This window comes from Muscardinus avellanarius (genome assembly GCF_963383645.1).
Source record: "Muscardinus avellanarius genome assembly, chromosome: 10".
NCBI classification, from domain to species: domain Eukaryota; kingdom Metazoa; phylum Chordata; class Mammalia; order Rodentia; family Gliridae; genus Muscardinus; species Muscardinus avellanarius.
In genome coordinates, this window is record NC_137796.1 from 88,772,417 (window position 1) to 88,792,837 (window position 20,421).

Genomic DNA, 20,421 nt, shown 5'->3' on the forward strand with positions numbered 1-20,421 from the left:
GGGGAGAGGCACCTGGACGCTAGCGAGATCAGGATTGGATTCTTGGGTGCCGGGTCCCAGACGAGAAGAAGCGGTACTTAATGCTTGACCTCGGGGAGTCCAGGGGCCAGGATGCTCATGGGTGGGGACAGACCCTGCTTTGTGGCTGGACTCTAGTAAAGGTGAGGGAGAACAAGAGGGAGGGTAACAGACTCCTTTGGTCTTGACTTCAACTCTGCAGGTGACCTCGGCACCTCCCCTCCTGTGCCAGACTGAGGGAGGCTCCTGGGTCCTCATGGGCATGGCTGTTCGAGGGAGCCAGGAGCTGTTTGCAGCCATTGGCCCTGAAGAGGCCTGGATCTCCCAAACAGTGGGGGAGGCCCACTTCCTGCCGCTTAGTGGCTCCCCCTACTGGCCCCCTGAAGGCAGTGACCTCTGCCCCCCAGACATGGCCAGCGCCTCTGGCTCCCCTGGAGCTGCTGCTCTCTTCCTCCTGATCCTGACTCCCCTGATCCAGGACTGAGAGGGCCCTCGATCCCTGAGCCACATCCCTGCTTCCCGCCACCCAGCAGAGCTGGAATGTGGCCTAACCGGCTCCCACCCAGGCCTGGACAGGGCCCTGTCCACCTAGACCGCAGCAGCTTCGGGTAATTGGGTCTCACTACTGGCTATTTTAGGGCCCAGGAATCTTCGGGGGTGGCGGAGGAGCAGACAATAAAGGTGTAAACATAGACACGTGGCATTGTGACATGGCTGGGGACAGGCGGAGGGGCACCCGGCCAAGGGGGAAGCCCAAGGGAGAGGGCCCCTCCTTCCTGGGGCCCGGTGATTCAGGCCCTGGGCTCCCGGGAAATGTGTCTCTTGATAACGTGGCAGCTGTTCCTTCATTCCTGCCCCAGGGCGGGGGAGGTTAGGTGGCCAGCTGGTTGTGTGTCACCTTCCCAGTGGAATTAGTATCCCCGGCACCTGCTGCATACCTCAAGCCGAGCTGGCACCCCGGTGCCCCTCCCACTAGAGTGGGAACAACTCAGGGTGATAATGCCAGCCCCCAATACATTCCCTGATGAACGATGCCCAAAGCGTTTGCCCCAGCACACACACATGACCCTTGCATCCTTCATGGTCTGTCCCTTATCCATCCCGGGTAATCCTGCCCCTTATATGGAAACCCCACTTCCTCGCCTTAATTCAACCTTCATTCCCTGCTCACTGCCCAGGCATGGCACGGTTGGGGTCTGATATACAAGCTTACAAAGTGGTCCCAGTCTAGGGGGAAACACATGTGGACACCCCTGGCTGGGGTTCAGGAAAGGATCATAGGATGTGGGTAGCAGAGTGGTCACTCCTGGAGCTGGGCTCACAGTCTCTGGATTGAACAGAAAGAGGATGAAGGAGCAGGACTTAGAGGGAAGCAGGACATTCTCTTTGCGAGGTTGAGGTTAAAGGACCAGGCTTATCCTTAGCACTAAACACCACAGAGAGTATTTCCCAGATCACCCAGGAAAGTACTTCCCCGTCTGCTCTCCACACGCAGTCAGCCACCCCGTGAACATGCTCACCTTCTACCTAAACCCACCCATGACTCCCCTGTCTCACCGCTCTTCCCCAACTTAGACCCTTCCCACTTGCCTGCTTTGGGAATTCCCTGACCTCCAGCCTGGGCACTCAGACTTCTGGAAAGAAGTCAGGAAGTGAGGGTCTGTTTTTCCTCAAGCATCTGTGTCTGACCACACCCCAGTCACAAGGGCCCCCCGTTTTTGAACCCCAGCAACCTGCACCCTCTGTAAGGCCCTGACACCCAGCTGTGATCCCAGTTACTGGTATTCCCTGGTTGTGCCCAAGAAGCCAAAATTGTTTGGTAGTTTGAATCTTTTGTTGGTGCTCGCCCCTGAGTTTTTCAGGGGGTTAAAGTAACATGAGTAAATGCAACAAGCTTCGATATGGTCAATATCCTGGAACACCGGGCCCTACTCCAAAAATGTTGGGGTTTTGTCAAAGTTGCAATTTTGTCACTTTTTTGGCTGCTCCTCCTCCTACCCTCAGCCACCTGTGTGTGGCTTTTGCTTTTAAAAACCTCCTGTAAGTTGAGCTGGGGGTCGCGGCTCTGGACTGAGTGCCGGACTGTGTCCCTAGCCTGGCTAGTCTGTTTTTTTTCCGCAGTTAAATAAATTGATCTTACAAGTTTGGTTGGTGCACTTTTTTTCTGTTCCCGCGACATCAGCCTGGGCAGGACACCTGCACGGGAGAAGCTTCCCCTAGACCACTGCTCCCTGTGGTGTTTGCCTTGTTGGTACCTTTTCTCTGGGCTCCGGTTTCAAGGCACTTCCTGAAGGACCTCCCCAGCTGCTGTGCATGGGAGTCCCCATTCATGTCCATTGCGATTTCTGGTTTGACATTTTTCTGTAATTACTTGTGATTATTTGATTCAAGCCTATCTTCTCTACTTCCCTATGAGCTCAGGGAAGTCACCGATGGTCTATTTTGCCCCCTGTGCCTGCGATAGAGTAGGCTCTCAGTAAATACTTGTGGGATGACCCCCACACACACCCCAGGAAGGCTGGAGACTTTACAGAAAAGGCCTGGAATGCCCTGGCCTGGGGCAGACCCCAGGGTCCTGGGTTCAGATGCCCCGGCCTAAGGAGGGAGGGAGGAGTGGCTGTGGCCCCAAGATAGCAAAGGCCAGGCCAGGCTCTGGGGGACTGAGATCCCTGGAAGACCTGGGGACAGCCATCGAAGACTGCTCTCTAGCTGGCCAGCCTCACCCTACCCCCACCCAGCCCAGTGATCAGAAGCAAGAAAACCAGCCCCCCACACAGCCTGGGGTTCTGAAAGGACTCTGGACCAAGGCAACCTGAAAACCCGCAGCGCTGAGCCAGGAGGGCGGGGTGAGGGCGGGGCCAGCAGGTAGGTTCCTTTCCCACTCTAGGGAGGCCTCTGCGCGGCGGCTGTGCCAGAGACAGGTCCACACTAGCAGCTGCGGAGACTCTGGGGCGTGTGTCCCTGTGGCTGCTCCCTGCCTCAGGAGCCAGCCTTGGATACTTGCTTTGCCTTCTCAACCTGAATTCTGGAATTTCTTACTTCTGAGGCCAACACCTGGATCATATCTTTGAAACCAGCTTCTTTTTTGCCTGGTGTCTCCCCCAGAGGCTGTAGTCCTGGGCCATGGCCCAGAGAGCGGGCCCGGGGCCTGGGCAGCTGGAAGCTTTGGTCATTCTGCTCTTTCTGGGATTATTCCGGACAGAGATGGGTGAGTGCATGTAAATGGGATGGGGACTGGGGAGGGGTCGTGCACAGAGGGGAAGCAGTGAGCCTAATACTTTTGGCGGTGCTCAATTCTTATCCTGGACTTGAGAATTCCCTGGCCTTCCTGGCACTCGGCCTCCCTCTCCTTTTGCACTGACCTCTTGGGGAAAGGGCAGGTGCTAAGGGGTCTGGGATCTCTGATCTCCCTGCTTACCCCTTCCTTTCTCTTTCTCTGCAGGAGCTGCCGGGACCGGGACCGAAGGTGAGGCTTTCTGGGGAAGGGGGCGGGCATGGATTCAGATTGCCCTGGTGGATTTGAGTGTCTGATCCTCGGCTGCCTCCTTCGCCTACCCATGTTATCTTGTGCCCCAGCAGCTGAGTGGAGGGGTAGAGCCTTTGCTTTCTGGATAAATAAACTGAGGTGCAGAGAAGCAGCGCCTGCCCAAGAGCTCACGGCCAGCAGCAAGTGGTATAGCCGGACCTAAACCCACGTCAGACTCCAAATATGGGGCGCTCAGGGTTGTTTGGAGGGACACAGCTCAGGCTCTTCGCTGGGGAGGCACGTGCACCAGCCGAGTCAGACGGGTCTTCAGTCCCACCTGCACCATTTAGTGGCCACGTCCCTCACCTTTCTAAACCCCAGTTCCTTCACCGCTAAAATGTGGTTTCGTCCTTCTCCTGGGGCTGCTGCAGTGAGGATTCCAGGCGACCAAGGAAGTGAAAGCCCCTTTGGGGTCCAGTCCTACAGGAACACTCACTAAGTAGTAGCTATTGTCATGATTATGAGGGAGGAGGAGCCTGACTGGCCATTTTCTCGGCTCCCAGAAAGGTGACTTTGTGGGGAGCAGGTTGGGCTCTGCTCAGCCCCAGTGGGGGCGGGGCAGGCCATTCCTGGAAACTAGCCATTCACAGCGTGGGAGGCCAGTTGTTCTGTCCGCTCAACCACATCCACTGTTCCATCTGTGGACCCAGCCCCGTGCTGGCCGCGGGGTGGTGGAAATGTCCCTAGGGAATGTCCAAGTTAATGTGGTTGAAACACACAACCAGAATAACTGTGAGCCTGGGCAGTGTGGGGGGAGCAGGGGCCCTAGACCTCCCAAGCCAGGCCTGGCTCAGCCACAGGGTAGGACAGGCTTCAGAGGGGCTGCACTTTGAACGGTCCACAGCCAAGCAGCGTAAGTCAGGGTGGGGAGAGGCTTTCAGTGTAGCTTTCCAGCCTCCTCAGCCTGGGAGATGATATAGGCTATAATCCCCAACTATTTTTGAATTTGCTGTAGGGAGATTAGCAAGGGTTCAGAGGTGAACAAGTGTCTGGCCAGATGTATGTGAAGGGAAGTGTCCGGAAGGGCTGCTGTGCCGTGGGACGCCTGGAATTGGATCTTAAGCATGGAAGGGCTTCAGCAGGGTGCGACCCGGCCAGATTTGCGGTTTATAAAAATCTTCAGATTCGTAAGGAGTGGATTGGATGGAGGGCTTGAGAGGAAGGAGGCAGCCATGACACCTGGATAACAGCAAGGAGAACTACCCACGTCTGCTGAGCTGTGGGATGGGACACAGGGTGACTGGCTGTGAACCCACTTCCCAAGCTCCAAACCAGATCTCCTGGGGTATGTCAGGATGGCAGGGCTCAGGACCTGGTGAGGAGCCCCAGAAGGCCTGACCCTGCTTTCTCTTTCTCCCTGGGCAGCCCCTTGTGGTATCACCGTCCAGGCACGAATCACAGGTGGTGACCGTGCACACCCCGGCCAGTGGCCCTGGCAGGTCAGCATCACCTGCAGTGGCATCCACGTGTGTGGCGGGTCTCTCGTCTCTAAGCAGTGGGTGCTGTCGGCTGCTCACTGCTTCCCCAGGTACCTGCAGGGTAAGGGGCAAGGGGGAGTCAAGAGTGGGCTAGAAGCTGAGAGTGGTGGTGCATGCTCAGAATCCCAGTTCTTGAGAAGCTGAGACAAGATCGCAGGTTCAAGCACAGCCTCAGTAATTTAGTGAGACTCTTGTCAACCTAGTGAGACCCTGTTTCAAAACAATATTAAATAAAGGGCTGGGGGAGTGTAGGTTGGAGGTAGAATAGAATGTCATTACATTCAACCCCCAGTAACAACAACACAAAAGTAGACTGGAGGTCAAGGTTCATGGGTCAGTCCAGGTCAGAGGTTGGGGTTCTTGGGTTGGGTCCAAGAATATCAGTAAAGTCTGTAAAGACTAGTCAGAGGTAAAGGATGGGGTTGGAGCTCACTGGATCAGAATCTAGTGGAGGATGCATAGACAGTAGGGACCAGGGACCAGAGAGGGAAGTCCCAGGTCCCAGCCTTTGCCCCTCTGCCTGCAGGGAACACTATAAGGAAGACTACGAGGTGAAATTGGGCGCTCACCAGCTGGACACCTTCTCCACTGACATGGTGGTCCGCCAGGTGGCCGAGATCATCACCCACCCCAGCTACCGTGAGGAGGGCTCTGAAGGCGACATAGCCCTCATCCGCCTCAGCCACCCCGTCACCTTTTCCCGTTATATCAGGCCCATCTGCCTCCCTGCCGCCAATGCCTCTTTCCCCAATGGCCTCCACTGTACAGTCACTGGATGGGGCCATGTGGCTCCCTCAGGTGAGAAGGGGTGCTGGATGTCCAGCAGTATGAAGGGGGGCCTGACTGGGGTAGGAGCCCTGCGTAAACCTCTTTTGCCCCCACAGTGAGCCTGCAGACACCCAGGCCACTGCAGCAGCTGGAGGTGCCACTGATCAGTCGTGAGACGTGTAACTGCCTGTACAACATCAACGCTAAACCCACAGAGCCCCACGTTATCCAGCAGGACATGCTGTGCGCTGGCTACGTGGGGGGGGGCAAGGATGCCTGCCAGGTACATGCAGGGGCTCAGGATGGACAAGTGGATCTTCAGAGATGAAGGTCGGATGGGGCTGGCACGGGTGACTGGAGGCTTGGGGTCTGGTCCTGAGAACTGCTGCATGGCTTTTCTCCCTAGGGTGACTCCGGAGGCCCGCTGTCCTGCCCTGCGGAGGGCATCTGGTACCTGGCAGGCATTGTGAGCTGGGGCGATGCATGTGGGGTACCCAACAGGCCTGGTGTGTACACTCTGACTTCCATCTATGCCTCCTGGATCCACCACCAAGCAGCAGAACTCCAGCCTCGTGTGGTGCCCCAAACCCAGGAGTCCCAGCCCGACAGCAAACTCTGCAACTTCCGTCTGACCTTCAACTCTGCCCCAGCTCAGGGCTTGCTCGGGCCCACTCTCCTGCTGTCACTGGGCCTGACCCTGGGCCTCCTTTGCCCTTGGTGCTAGCACTGAGCCACTCACTCTAGAAGCTGCTCACAGGGCTGACACATCACATCCAAGGACCTATGTCTTTTCCAGGAAGTGACATGACCACACCTTCCTCCCAGAAATCTGGGAGGCCCAGGTACCATCCTAATCTTTGAACCCATTTTTCTGGATTTGCATTTTGGGACTGTAAACCAGGGTCAAGAGTTTTACAGCCTGTGGCCAAAACCTCTGTCCACCTGAGATGGTGGCACATGCCTGTAACCCCAGTTCTTGGGAGACTGGGACAGGAGGATCGCGGATTTGAGGACAGCTTCAGCAAGCAGTGAGACTCTCATCAGCCTAGCAAGACCCTATTTCAAAATAAAAATAAAATAGGGATGGGGGTGAAGCTCGGAGGTAGAATGCCCCTGGGGTTCAATTCCCAGTACCCAGTACCATACCACACACAAACACACACAAACCAAACTCTGACCAGCTGTGGGTAGTGGTACATGCCATGCCTGTAATCTAAGTACTTGGGAGGTTGAGAAAGGAGGATCACAAGTTCAAGGACAGCCTCAGTAACTTAGTGAGACTCTCAGCAATATAGCAAGACCTTGTTTCAAAACAAAAAATAAAGAGGGCTGGGGGTGTAGCTTAGAGGTAGAACACCCGTGGGTTCATCCCCAATACCACATACACACAAAAAAAGCCCCTTTGGCCACTGTCACCTGCTGCCCACAGCTTGGTGGTGGGGCTCCTGTGGAGCTTCTAGAGCACTATGAAAAGGAGCCCTGTCTCCCACCTGTTAGGAGGGAGCTGCTCGGCTGGCTGCTGCCAACGGGCAGCTCCAGTGCCCACCTGCCCTGCCTGATGAGCCCACCACTTTGCCCTCTTCCTTTCCGGGCTTGCCTTTGAGATAGGAAAGGCCCCAGTCTTGCCCCGTTGTCAACTAAACCCCTTGAGCCCTGACTCCTGGACTCCAGAGGACTGAGCCCCCTCTGGACCGGGCTTGGGGATCGTGGTTGGGAATGAAAGAAGGAGTAAAATGTTTTGAGCATAACTGGCTGTGTGTGAAGTGAAATGAAGAATGCTGGCTCCTGGCTTCTCCCTCCCACCTCCAAAGTCCAGAGCCACCAGCAGAACTGACTTTATTAAAAAATGACAAAACGGGTCTGTACATATTTACAGGTGAGGGGCGAGGAGACACAGGTCCAGCAGCAGGGCACAGGCCACTCACTTCTTGGAGAGCTTGACTTGCTTGTGCTTGGGGGGAGCCCATTTGAGGCAGACAGAGTCCACTGTGGGGAGAAGAGGCATGAGAGGCGGGGCCTGCGCACACAGAGCTGCACCTGCTCTGGGCCCAGGCCAGGTTTCACCTCCCCCGGATGGGAACAAAAGGGCAGCCAGAGTCCTGAGGAGGGGGTAGGGAAGCCCAGGAATGAGTAGCGCGCCCCAGGCCCCAGGCCTGGGAACTGGTCTGACTGGTTTGGGATCATATGACAGCAAAAGAGAGGCCCTGGCTCCTCGCAGTCCTTATACCATCTCCCCCTACACACCACACAAGCAGCAGCCCCCACCCACCTGTGATGGGCGGCTTCTTATACTGGGCACTTTTGAGGTGTTCCTCTACCAGCTTGGGTGTGACACAGATCACGTGCTGGCCCTTCCAATACTTGACCATGTTGAGAGACTGGAGGGTGCTAATGATGTCGTTCTGGGTGATGCTGGTCATCTGGCTGCAGAAGGGGATTAGAGCAGATGTTGGAGACAGGTCTCTCTCGAGAGGTCCAGCTGGACAGCAAGAGGGGCAAAGAGACAGAATCGTGGCTTCCCCTGAGGGTTCCAGTATGCCTCTTCACAAGGTGCTCGATGGGACAGCATGCCCTACATGTGGCCAGGGACCATGGTCCTCACCTGAGGTCCTTGATGGACAGTGTGCCCCGGAAGTCTCGCAGGATCTCCAGCAGGACCCACGACCAATAACTGCGGTAGCTGAGTTTGCCCAGGTCAGACAGCGGCTTCTCAGGGGAGCCTACCGTGCTCTCCAGCTTGGACAGCTCGTAACCTGGCAGTGAGGAAAAGGATCCTGAGGATCTGCCCCCCTGACCACCTCTCCTGTGCCCACAGGGAGGGTGCCACTCACTGAAAGCGATGAGAAACTTCCCGTAGCCACGGCGCTGATAGGGGGGCAGGGTCAGGATGCAGGCCACGTTGTTTCCATCTGGAGACTCCTTCTCCTGCAGGGGGCTGGTGCTCAAGACCTCTGAGGAGGCTCAGTCCAGTTCCTACCTCCCACCCTTCCCCAACCTGGGCTTCCTGATCTGGTACCTTAGAGAAGTAGCCCACGATGTGGGCCCCTTGCCTGTCCACCTCAGTCAAAATGTAAAAGACGAACGGCTCCACGTCGAAGTACAATGTCTTGTGGTCCAGGAAAAGCTTGGCCAGTAGACACAGGTTCTGACAATAAATCTGAGAGAAGGGACAGTGGAAACAGACTCCGTGAGCAAGTATGATGCCCCTATTCAGCATGGGCATGAGCAACCCACCACCCTGGCTCTGCAAGTGCCAGGCTCCAAAGAGGAGGTACATGGCACATATTTGTAATCTCATACGCAGGAGGCCGAGGCAGGAGGATTGCAAGTTCAAGGCCAACCTGGGCAAATGAACAAGACTGTCTCGAAAAATATAAAGCGGTAGAGTGCTTGACTATCATGTGCAAAGTTCTAGTTTTGAACCCTAAATACTATAGAGAAAAAGAAAAAAAGCCAAAGAGCAGCCAGTGAGAAGTGGGTTCCTCACTGGAAAAGTAACATTTAGAAGTGGAAGGAAGCTTTCTTCGTTGTTTTTTTTTCTTTCTTGTGGTACTCGGGATTGAACCCAAAGGCATTCTACCTCTGAGCTATACTCACGCCTATTTAAATTTTTATTTTATTTTATTTTGTGGGACTATTCTACACCCCCAGCCATATTTTTAAAAAATTATTTTAAAATTTTGAAACAAGGTCTTGCTGACAGCCTTACTAAATTGCTACGGCTGGCTTCAAACTTGCCATCTTCCTGTCTCAGCCTCCCAAGTACTGGGATTACAGGTGTGCATCACCACACCCAGCTTCTTTGTGTGTGTGTGTGGCACTGAGGAGTAAACCCAGGGGTATTCTATTTCTGAGCTATACTCCCAGTCCTATTTTATTTACTTATTTATTTGCGGTAATGAGGATTGAACCCAGGGGCATTCTACCTCCAAGCTACACCCCAAGCCCTGTTTTTTATTCTTTATTTTGAAACAGGGTCTCATTAAGTTGCGAAGGGCCTCACTAAGCTGAAGCTGACTGTGAACCTGCAATCCTCCCATTTCAGTCTCCCCAGAACTGGGATTACAAATGTGTGTCACCATACCCGGTTCTATTTATTTTGAAACAGGGTCTCACTATGTTGCTGAGGCTGTCCTCAAACCTGCGATCTTCCTGTCTCAGCCTCCCAAGCACTGCATTACATGTGTGTGCCACCATGCCCAGATGGAAGGAGTCTTTTTTTTTTTTTTTTTTTTTTTGCGGGTCTGGGGATGGAACCCAGGGGCATTCAACCTCCGAGCTACATCCCCTGCCCTATTTTTTATTCTTTATTTTGAAACTGGGTCTCACTGAGTTGCAGAGGGCCTCACTAAGTAGCCGAGGCTGTCCGCAAACTGCGATCCTCTGGTCTCAGCCTCCCGAATGCTGGGATTACAAGTGTGTGCCACCATGCCCGGCTTTGGAAGGAGTCTTAAACAATTTCTGATAGCCAAGGAAGCTAAAAATCAGACTCATTAGCACTCAACAAGATAATAGCACAGCTGGATTAATCACAGCTACCATTTTTAAGTGCTAAATATAGGCCCTGTGTTTTACATGCATAATCTGGCTCAATCTTTACAGACATTAACTTATGTCTCAGAACAGGAAACTGAGGCTCACTGAGGTTGAGTGGCTTGCCCAAGGTTCTGTGGCTGGTGAGCGCCAAGGCAGGAATCCACCTGGTATGTGCGCTCTGTCTTGTTCACAGCTGGACCCGAGCACGGGCTAAACATGAAGCTGGTCACTGCTGGCTGGAAGAGCCTGGAGCCAGAGCACGAAGCCTGCGCTCTGCCTGTCCACTGCCACTCTTCTGCTGAGCCTCGCCAGTGTCCTTGCTGCAGACTCAGAGACCCGCCCGGGCCAGCAGCAGGAGGGACAAGGGTCCCTGCAGGTGGCTTAAACAGCATAGACTAAGGGGCTCTCTGGTTTAGGATGCCCCTTTCCTGAATGAAGCTACTGTTTCATTTGACCTAATAACTGTGTGAGCCCAGCACTGCTAGCCCCATTAGTCTTCAGAGGAAAGGGAAGCTCTGAGAAGGGAAGCATTTGCTTGAGGCCTCGAACCTGGCAGAGGGGGAGCTGGAAAGTTCCCCAATGGGAGCCCTTTCTTTTTGTGTATGTGTGGTACTGGGGGTCAAACCCAGAGACATTCTACCTCTGAGCTACACCCCCAAGCCTATTTGTTTTTCAGTTTTGAAACAAGGTCTCACTAGGTGGCTGAAGTCTCACTACCTTTTTTTTTTGGCGGGTCTGGGGATGGAGCCCAGGGGTATTCGACCTCCGAGCTATATATCCTGCCCTATTTTTTATTCTTTATTTTGAAACAGGATCTCACTAAGTTACAGAGGGCCTCACTAAGTCTCAGCCTCCAGAATGCTGGGATTACAAGAGTGGGCCACCACACCCTGCAGTCTCACTACTTTCTGAGGCTGTCCTTGAACCTGCAATCCTCCCAAGTACTGGGATTACAGGTATGTCCCGCCACGCCCTTTCTGCTATTCCACCATTCAGGTTTAGGAAGGAAGAGCAGCAGGTGAGGGCCAGGCTCAGAGTGGGTACTCCCCAGCAGATCACCAGTAATAAAAAAGGGCCATGTTTATCAAGCACTGCCTAGATGTGCTGCATACATACTTAATGTTTACGGTCTCATTTGTTCCACCAACAAGCAGAGTAGGTAAATAATCATGACTACTGTCTTATGGATGAGGAAAGAGGAACAAAACAAAGTTAAGTAACTTGTCTAAGGTCAACCAAGAAGTGACAGGGTGACTTGAAGCCACGAGCCACTCAGAAGCCTGCCCTCCTTTTCTCACGCTACACTGCCCGTGCAAGGGAGCCCGGGACACGCGGAGAGACCTTCCAGACTGAGCAAAGACCAAAGTCTCACCAATGGCAGAGCAGGCTGCGAAAGCCCCTCCCTGCCCCGCTGAAGTCAATCTGCCAGGAACAAGGAACTCAGCCAACACTGGCCACAGAGCTCTCATCTCAAGCAGGAAATTTCACACAAAGCTGGTCCCTCCCAGGCAAAAACAAACACCCTTCCTTCAGAGCAAAAGAGAAAGCCTTCCAAGAGCGGCCCCAGGCGAGATAATCTCCACACTGGGCTCCAGAACTACTCCAACTTGAACCACCCCCTTCAGAAGGGAAGTCCTCAGGGACAGAAAGGCTGTCACCACAACATCACGTGTTTGCTCCGCACCATCCACAGGCCAAGTGGACTGCGCAGGCCTTTCTCCAGTGGGCACACCCCAAGGCTGCCCTGCCCTGTGGGGCCTCAAGGACCATCCAGCAGGAGCCCACAGCTGCCTGCACTTCCCCACTGTCCCTGGGCCGCCAGCTCACCTTATGGTCTTTGCCATCTACTTCGTACACAGAGATGTTGCTCTTGCGATAGATCTCCTTCCCTGGGGGCTGCCGCCACTGACACTGGCCCTGGGGGTGGAGGGGAAGGAACATGGCTCGAGGGCTGTTAGGGGCCTCCCACCAAGCACTGTGAGACCTGGAGTGCATCTCTGCCTCTCTGCTGCCCATTAGCATCCCTCCACTCAACACCTTACCTCCATCAACCCTCCCAGAAGCCTTAGGAAGCAGGTCTACTTTACAGATGAAGCTACCACGGCTCAGGGAGGCCAGCGCCTCAGTCAGTCTCACGCACAGCCATGTGCTTTGCAGTCTATGCTGGCCTGGTTCTAGAGGGTGCTCATCCAAGGCAGGAGTCTTCCTAAGCCATATATACTCGCCTCAGATCCTATGCTCTGGGAACTGCTCTACTGTGTTGGTGGTGGGAGCACCCAGTTCCTGGCCAGCTCTGCACACAAGTTCTCCCCTCCTGTCCACACCTTGAGGTCCACTGCTCAGGGGCTCTTTGTTTCCTCCTCTGCACTGAGGAGCCCAGCACTGGGCGGGTCTTGGTAAACATACAATAAAGGGCAAGGAATGCAAGATGACTGTCCCTATTCTCACAATTTTTCTTTTCTTCCTCCTCCCCCTCGTGCATGCTGGGCAAGAGCTCTAGCACTGAGCCACACCCCCAGCCCTGCCCCTATTCCACAGGAGACTGAGTCTCACAGAGACACTATGAGTTGGCCAACATCATTCTGCCAGCAATGGCAAAGCCTGGCTTCCAGGTCCCCTGACCCTTGGGCAGCCCCCTCCCCCAAACTTCACTCCTCTGGGCCTGCCTGTCTCTCCTGGTGCTGCTGGCTCAGCTGCCCTCAGCCCCAGGACCTGCCTGCCTGTGTCCAGCCCAGCCTGGCCTCACCAAGTGGAAGCGGTAGCTCTTCTCATATTTCATGTACTTGAGGCAGTACTCGCAGAGCCAGAGCTTGGGCTGTTTTCCATAGTCTTCTGGGAACGGGGAGAAGTACCAGGCATCAATTTCATAGTTTCCAATGTGGATCTTGTCCACATACTTCACCTTGGTGATCTGTAGACAGGGTGGGAGTGAGGGGCGGCAGATGGCTTGGTCCAGGAAGGAGGGGAGGCAGTGCCCGCAGCAGGCCCCTGACCCTGCTTACCGCCTCATGCTCCTTCTCTAAGGCTGCCGTTGTGGGGTCCATCTCTGCGTAAGTCTGGACGAGAAAAAAGAAGTGGACAGAGATGAAAAGAAGTGGTGGTCATGCTGTCCCTCCCCTGCCCCAGAACACACAGCACTTGCCCATCGTCTTCCAGATCTCACTCTTAAATGACAATATTAACCACCCAAATAATGGATTTGTTTTACTTGGTTCTGAAGCCAGCTGGTCTAAGCACCTCCTTTCCCATTTGCCCACCAATCCATACATCCCAGATAACCCTGATCCTGAGTTTGGACCTTTTGCCAGAAGAGCGAAGCCAGGATCAGGAGGCTTGGTTCCAGACCTTGGGTAGTTAAGAGCTTCGGTCATGGAACGGGGCAACCCAGCTCTGCGGAAGTTGTGACTCAGTTGAAATAATGGATCTCACCTTCCAAGTCCAGAGTAAGAAAGAACTGTTGCTGACTCCCTCTCGATTGGACCTCTTGAATACCAGACCCAAGTAGCTGCCTACCCAGGGGACAGTTTCCACAGTCCTTCCCGTAGGAACATCAGACACAATATGTCTAGAAAGGACCTTGAGTTCCTTTCTGCAACCATGTTCCTCCTCTTGGATGCCCTTCTCACTGGGAGCATCAGCCTTGGCCCAACTGCCCCAAACCAATAACTGGGCCTGATCTTGTGAGTCCTCCCTCTCCCTAAGCCTGGCATCCAATTAGTGGCCGAGCCCTAAAGGAGTGGATGTCAACTCTACTTCCTCAACATCTCTGGGACTGGTCCCTCTCTGTCCTCTCCAGTCACTGCCACCATTTCAGATCTAGACAACTGACTGGGTCTCCTTAGATTCCTTGCTTCATTTCAGCACCTCAACTCCATAGCTATTAACCCCCCACTTTTCCCAGCCCTCAGGCTTACTCAACCTGGCACAGAGCATGAGTCAGGTAAGTCCTTGATAGAGCTTCATGAGCCATCAATCATGTGTAATTGTTTCTTATTTTGCTCTTCTGTACGTCAAGGCCCAACATCCTTCTCACCCCTCCAGGAAGTTTTTATCCCCATCTAGAACCCACCCCAAGTCAGAAGTAGTCAACCCAAGGCCCTCCAACTATTCCCACCTTGTTTCTCCTATTTTCCAAGACTTCAGAAAGCAAAGGCTAAGTTTCTACTTTTAGTCATGTCACACACACACACACACACACACACACACACACACACACACATTTTGTCCCTAGGCCAGACTCCAGCTGAGTTGACAATGGAGACCCACAAAGGCCTATGGCCCATGGCATATACCAGAGTAAACTTGCCCTATAGTTGAGAAAGTAGCCAGCGTTTTACCCAGAACACTTCTCCACAAAGCACTTTGCCTGTATGGCCTCAATCCGCCCTTTGATAGGACATTCTTAATGCAATTTTATAGAGTAGTAAATAGGCAGGGAGAGGTGAGGTCACCTGCCCTTGGGGACCAGCTAGCTGCTGCTTATTCAAGTGTTAAGTATCCTCATAGACATTTTGTTTAATCCTCACAATGAGGATCTGAAACAAGAGTACTTATTATCCCCAATATACAAAAGAGGAAACTGAGGCACCAAGAGGCAAGTTCACTGGCCCAAGGTCACAGAACTGGTACTCAGCAGAGTTGGGCACAAACCCCAGGGTCTGTCCAATTTTGAGCCTGACCCTGCAAGAATGAAGATTTTCCTTGTTTCCTTCAAATTTCCCAACTCTCATGAAGATGATCCTCTTCTGGAAATGCATTAAATAACTACAAAACACTATTTTTCTTGAATGCTGCAATTTATTTAGAATTAAACATTAATTAGGGTCTGAAGAACCTTGTTGATTGTTAACTCACATTTTTTTTCTCCATAAAACTTTTAGGCTGCCGGGTATGGTGGCGCACACTTGTAATCCCAGCATTCGGGAGGCTGAGACAGGAGGATCGCAGTTTGCGGACAGCCTCAGCTACTTAGTGAGGCCCTCTGCAACTCAATGAGACCCGGTTTCAAAATAAAGAATAAAAAACAGGGCAGGGGGTGTAGCTCAGAGGTTGAATGCCCCTGGGTTCCACCCCCAGACCCGCAAAAAGGAAAAAAAAAAAAGAAAAAAAAAGTTTTAGGCACTAAACCCTGGGGCACTCTCCCTCTGAGTTACATTCTGCCCCTTTCCATTTATTTTTGAGACAGGGTCTTGCTAAGTTGCCAAGGCTAGCCTTGAATTAGTGATCTCTGTCTCAGCTTCCTGAGTTGCTGCGATTACAGGCACGTGCCACTGTGTCTGCCTTGATGATCATGTTTTATTACCTACTTTTATCAACATAGCTTGGCTCATTATCACCTACCCTCCTGATTGCCAGTTTAGAGGTACATCTTAGTTCAGTTCAAATTAGCCAGGGAACTAACAGCACATCTTAAACATGTGCTGTCCAATAAAATAGCCACTAGTCACACGTGGCCTTTTAAATTTAAATTCATTATAATTATTAAGATGTGAGAGCCAGTGCTTGGGAGGCTGAGGAAGGAGGATTCTAAGTTCAAGGCCAGCTTGGGCAACTCAGTGAGACCCTGTCTCCAAATACAAAGGACTGGGATGTGGCTCAGTGGCAGAGCACAGATTTATCTAGCGTTTGCAAGACCCTGTGTTTTATTACTGGCACTGAGAAAAAATTTTAATTCTTAGATATATTGGACATATTTCTAATGGTCAATAGCCACATGTAGCTGTAGTGGTTACCGTACTGGATAGCACAACTACAAAACATTCCCACTATAACAGGAATTCAACTGGACAGTCCTATCTTAGACCTGGAATGATCTTTCTAGACTAGGGCATTGCAAATTTGATCACATCCACAGTCGTAAGTGTAGTTGGCACTGTAAACTAGTCGACATGTTTGTGTAAATATAGACATACATACGTATGTGAAATAAAACCTTTTCAAAACAATACTTACCCTTTATAAAGTACAATGCACTCTGGTTTTTTGTTTTTGTTTTTGTTTTGAGGTACTGGGGATTTAACTCAGGGGTCCTCTACCACTGAGTTACATACCCAGCCCTTTTTAAATTCTGACACAGGGTCTCGATAAATTACCAAGGTTGGCCTCACACTTGGAATCTTTCTTCCTCAGATTCCAAAGTAACTTGGATTACAGGCATGTGCCACTGCACATGGCTCACTCTGATATTTTTTTCTTTTTTTGAAACAGGATCTTTTGAAACAGGCTGAGGCTGACCTTAACCCTACAATCCTCATGTCTAAGACTCCCAAGTACTGAAATTACAGGTTTGTACCACCAAACCAGCAAAGCCCAGGTTTTGGAGACAAATGGTTGAGGGCCCGTTGTCTTCAGGCTCTGAAGTAGGACAATCTAGTTGACAGGCCTAATCCCTGACTAGGATTCTAAGCCTATTTGTCTCTCTTCTGTAAACCGGGGATAATAATAATGCTTACCTCACAAGGTTCCTGTGAAACATCAGTGAGATCATATACTAAAATATTTGGCCTAATACCTTGGCTCACAGACCAATAATGTTTGGCATAATTATTCTAATTCCAGCCCACCCTTTTACTAGCTGTGTGACCTTGGGCATGTTACTTAACCTCTCTGAGCCTGCTTCCTCATCTACAAAAAGAAATAATTATCCCTGTGGTGTTGAATTGTTAGGGAGGATTTGATGAGCTTATGTGTATTCAGCAGGGTGCTTGGCAATAGCCATGTGCCCAATATGATTCATTCTCTTCCTTCCCTTTGGACCTCAAGTCATTTTGTCTACTGTGACACAGCTATTAGAAGACAACAGAGGCTCCTGGAGCAGGAAGTCTGAATGGCAGACCCAAATGTAATGTTTCTTTGCTGACAGACTGTGGCTGAGCCCTTTCCCTCGTTGAGCCTATTTTCTTACCTATGAAGAATAAATGAGATAGGTAAAGTCCCTGACACGCCAACTATAAGAGCTTAAGAAATAGGAGTTGCTGTGGTTTTGGCACTGGGGCTTAAGACGCCAAAGGGTTGGCAGAGGCAGCTGGCCTCCTGAGCCCCGGGGAGGGGAGGGCCCGGACCTTCTGCACGTGGTTGATCTCATCATGCTTGCGCTTCTGGTTGCGAGTGATCTTGCGCTCAGGCTGCTCAGCCAGCTCACTCAGGTACTTTTCTGAGTTCTTCTGCACAGCATCCTTCACTGTCTTGGTCAGCGCCAGCCGGTTTTTGTCTACCCATTCGTCTAGTCGCCTGTTAACTGTTAGGATGGGCTGTGAGAGTACTGCCCTGCCACCCTCTTCCCCACCCAGGCCCCGGGGCCCTAGAGCACTCACAGCCCACATAGTGTACGTAGAATTCCTCTCGGCCCTCCTGGTCGTTCACTCGAGACTGGATCACTTCTGCAGAATCTGTGAAGGAAAGTGGCTAGGATCACCAGAAAAGAAGGGCTCCAAGAGGAGGGATCCAAGACACTGATGGGCAGTTTAAGAATTTTAGCAGTTTCCAGATTCACCAGTCCACATCTACCTTTTTCACTTTGTGTGTGTGTGTGTGTGTGTGTGTGTGTGTGTGGTACTGGGGATTGAACCCAGGGGCATTCTGAGCTACACTCCAGTCCTATTTTATTTTGAAACAGGGTCTCAGTAAATTGTGGAGGGACTCGCTAAGTTGCTGAGGCTGACCATAAACCTGTGGACCACCACATCAAGCTTCTATATCTGCACTTAGCCCCTGTCACAACCCTGTGAGAAGGGCCAGGTTAGGGCTGTTATTCCTATTTTACAAATGAGGACTAAAACAAAACCAAAAACAAGGCCTACCCAGGGTCATAGTTTTGAAAAGGGATAATAACTAATACTTAACTGAGTATCAACTGATAAGGTAATAATCAAGTTAAAGTCTTATTCTAAACCCAGTGCTCACTTTACTATATATACACAGTCATTCTTTTTTTGGGTGGACATGAGTGCTGATACTGGATTAAGAAATATAACTCATGCTCCCCATTTCCTGGTTATATATACCTGAGCAAGTTATTTTGACTTACTGAGCCTCAGTTTCTTCTTCTGGAAAATTGTACCCATCTCACACAGTGAGTTAGTGCCTTCAAAAAGCAAGTTTTTTGTTGTTCTTGTTGTCTGTTTCATTTAGTACTGGGCACTAATGCCAGGGGCATCCTACCTCCAAGCTACAGACCAGGCCCATTTTATTTTTTTTATTTTGAAACAGGGTCTCCCGAATACTTGGGAGGCTGACATGGGAGGATCATGCAAGTTTGACGCCAGCCTCAGCTATTTAGTGAGGTTCTTAACAACTTACTAAGACCTGTTTCCAAATAAAACATAAAATATGTCAAAGAGTATAACCCAGAGGTAGAAAGTACCTGGGTTCCACCTCAGTACCCCCCCAAAAAAGAAAGAAAGAAAGGAAGAAAGGAAAGAAGAAAAAAGAAACAAGGTCTCCCTAAGTTGCCAAGTCTGACTTTGAACCTCCTGTCTCAGAACCTCCAAAATGTTTAGTAGTGTCCTATATAGCTAATACATCATGCAATGACTAAGTCAAACACTGTGTGTCTGGCCCTACACTGTGTTGTTGCCAGATACTAAGGAGACAACAGAAAATCAAGAGACCTTGGCCTCTAAAAATGTGACAGGGAAAACAAAGACAGAAAATTAGAACATTTTACATATCCCATGGCTATGGTATGAAAAAAAATGTTGCAGGAAGATACAGAAGGGAACAACTCACTTTGCCTGAAGGGAGTCACAAATGGCATCACAGGACACAAAGCTAAAAGAATGAGTAACAGCTAGCCAGGTGAACCAGAGAAAGGAAGACAAGACGTTCTAAGCAGAGGGCATCGGTGGTAAAAGGTCCTTCGGAGGGCACAACCTGTTCTGGTCTGGCAAGAACCTTTGCTAGGGGTAACTAGAAAAAGGAGAGGTCACAGAAATAAATACCACTCTAAGGAGTTTGGGGTTTATTTTGAAAATGAGGGAGACACAATGAAAGAGGAAGCCTGTTTTTGTGTCCTGGAAGGTCCCCTTTGATGCTGCTGTAAATGACACTGGAAGGGAACGATGCAGAGACAAGAGACTAGTGAGGAGTCAAGGTTAGCAAAAAAAAAAAAAAAAGAAGAAGAAGCCTAACACCGGGCAAAAAAGTAGAATGGGAGTTTCGGACACACTAAGAATTTAGTGATCACCTTTTTGGTGGCTCTGCAGGCAGCGCCCCGCATAACACAAGGATGACAGCCTGCCACTAGCGGGCTAGATTCTCTGGGCGCGCAAGTGGGCGTTCCTACTTCAAGCCCCGCCCCCACGACACCCCGCCCCTAGCTCGCAGCCGACCCGAGGACACGCTCAGGCCCCTCCCGCCCGCAGCCCCGCCCCCAGGCCCCGCCCTCACGCCAGGTGCTATCTGGCCGCCGGCACAGGTACGTTTCTCCGATCTCCACCGTGACTTCTGGCTCGCCGCGCGCTGGGGTCGGCGGAGAGACGCGGCCCGGGGAGGGGGCGGTCCCCTCGACAGCTGCATTCTCCCCCGGCCCGGGGTCGCCCTCCCCGACGACCCCCGAAGTTGCAGCCGCAACGGCCGCTGCTGCTCCCTGTGCCGCCATCGCGGGGCGGAAGTGACGCCGCAGTCCTGCGCCGCGCAGCTTTTAGTTTCCGGTCAGCGGTGCGTGGGGCGGAGCCTAGAGTTAAAGGCGGGGTCTGTGATGTGGCAGAAGCCTATTGGTTCTCACGACCAACTCAGCTAATTGGACGTTGGCTTGTACAGATGGGCTTGAGATCCTGAGGCTGGCTGAGAACTTCAATCCTCCCTTCTCAGCCTCTCAAGTACTGGTCTTACAATCATGAGCCACCACGCTTGGCTTCTATTTTATTTATTTATTTATTTATTATTTATTTATTTTTGTGGTACTAGGGATGGAACCCAGGGCCATTCTACCTCTGAGCGACAATCCCAGTCCTATTTTTATTTTTTTATTTTTTTCCTTTTTGCGGGTCTGGAGATGGAACCCAGAGGCATTTGGCCACCAAGCCACACCCCTGCCCTATTTTTTATTCTTTATTTTGAAACAGGGTCTCACTGAGTTGCAAAGGGCCTAAGTAC

At 51.7% G+C, this 20,421-nt stretch overlaps 3 protein-coding genes across 3 annotated transcripts in view; 2 read left to right on the plus strand and 1 right to left on the minus strand.

The window, feature by feature from the left end:
* PRSS36 (serine protease 36) overlaps window positions 1-502 on the plus strand; it is a gene marked incomplete at both ends in the record, with an annotated part of 29,533 nt that extends 29,031 nt beyond the window's left edge. The window contains one exon of the mRNA XM_080703890.1: window positions 221-502. Within this exon, the coding sequence (XP_080560016.1) occupies window positions 221-502 (282 nt within the window). The remainder of the gene's footprint in view (window positions 1-220) is intronic.
* Window positions 503-3,141: 2,639 nt separating this feature from the next.
* Window positions 3,142-6,514, plus strand: PRSS8 (serine protease 8; the record flags this gene model as incomplete). Its single annotated transcript, XM_080703891.1, has 5 exons — window positions 3,142-3,226; window positions 4,910-5,072; window positions 5,549-5,820; window positions 5,907-6,073; window positions 6,197-6,514. 5 exons carry the CDS (start codon window positions 3,142-3,144, stop codon window positions 6,512-6,514), a joined length of 1,005 nt encoding a protein of 334 aa, XP_080560017.1.
* A 1,197-nt stretch (window positions 6,515-7,711) lies between these two features.
* Window positions 7,712-19,924, minus strand: KAT8 (lysine acetyltransferase 8; the record flags this gene model as incomplete). Its single annotated transcript, XM_080703350.1, has 11 exons — window positions 7,712-7,776; window positions 8,060-8,214; window positions 8,393-8,543; window positions 8,622-8,715; window positions 8,807-8,947; window positions 12,154-12,243; window positions 13,073-13,237; window positions 13,329-13,382; window positions 17,388-17,563; window positions 17,640-17,714; window positions 19,714-19,924. 11 exons carry the CDS (start codon window positions 19,922-19,924, stop codon window positions 7,712-7,714), a joined length of 1,377 nt encoding a protein of 458 aa, XP_080559476.1.
* Between the last annotated feature and the right edge of the window lie 497 nt (window positions 19,925-20,421).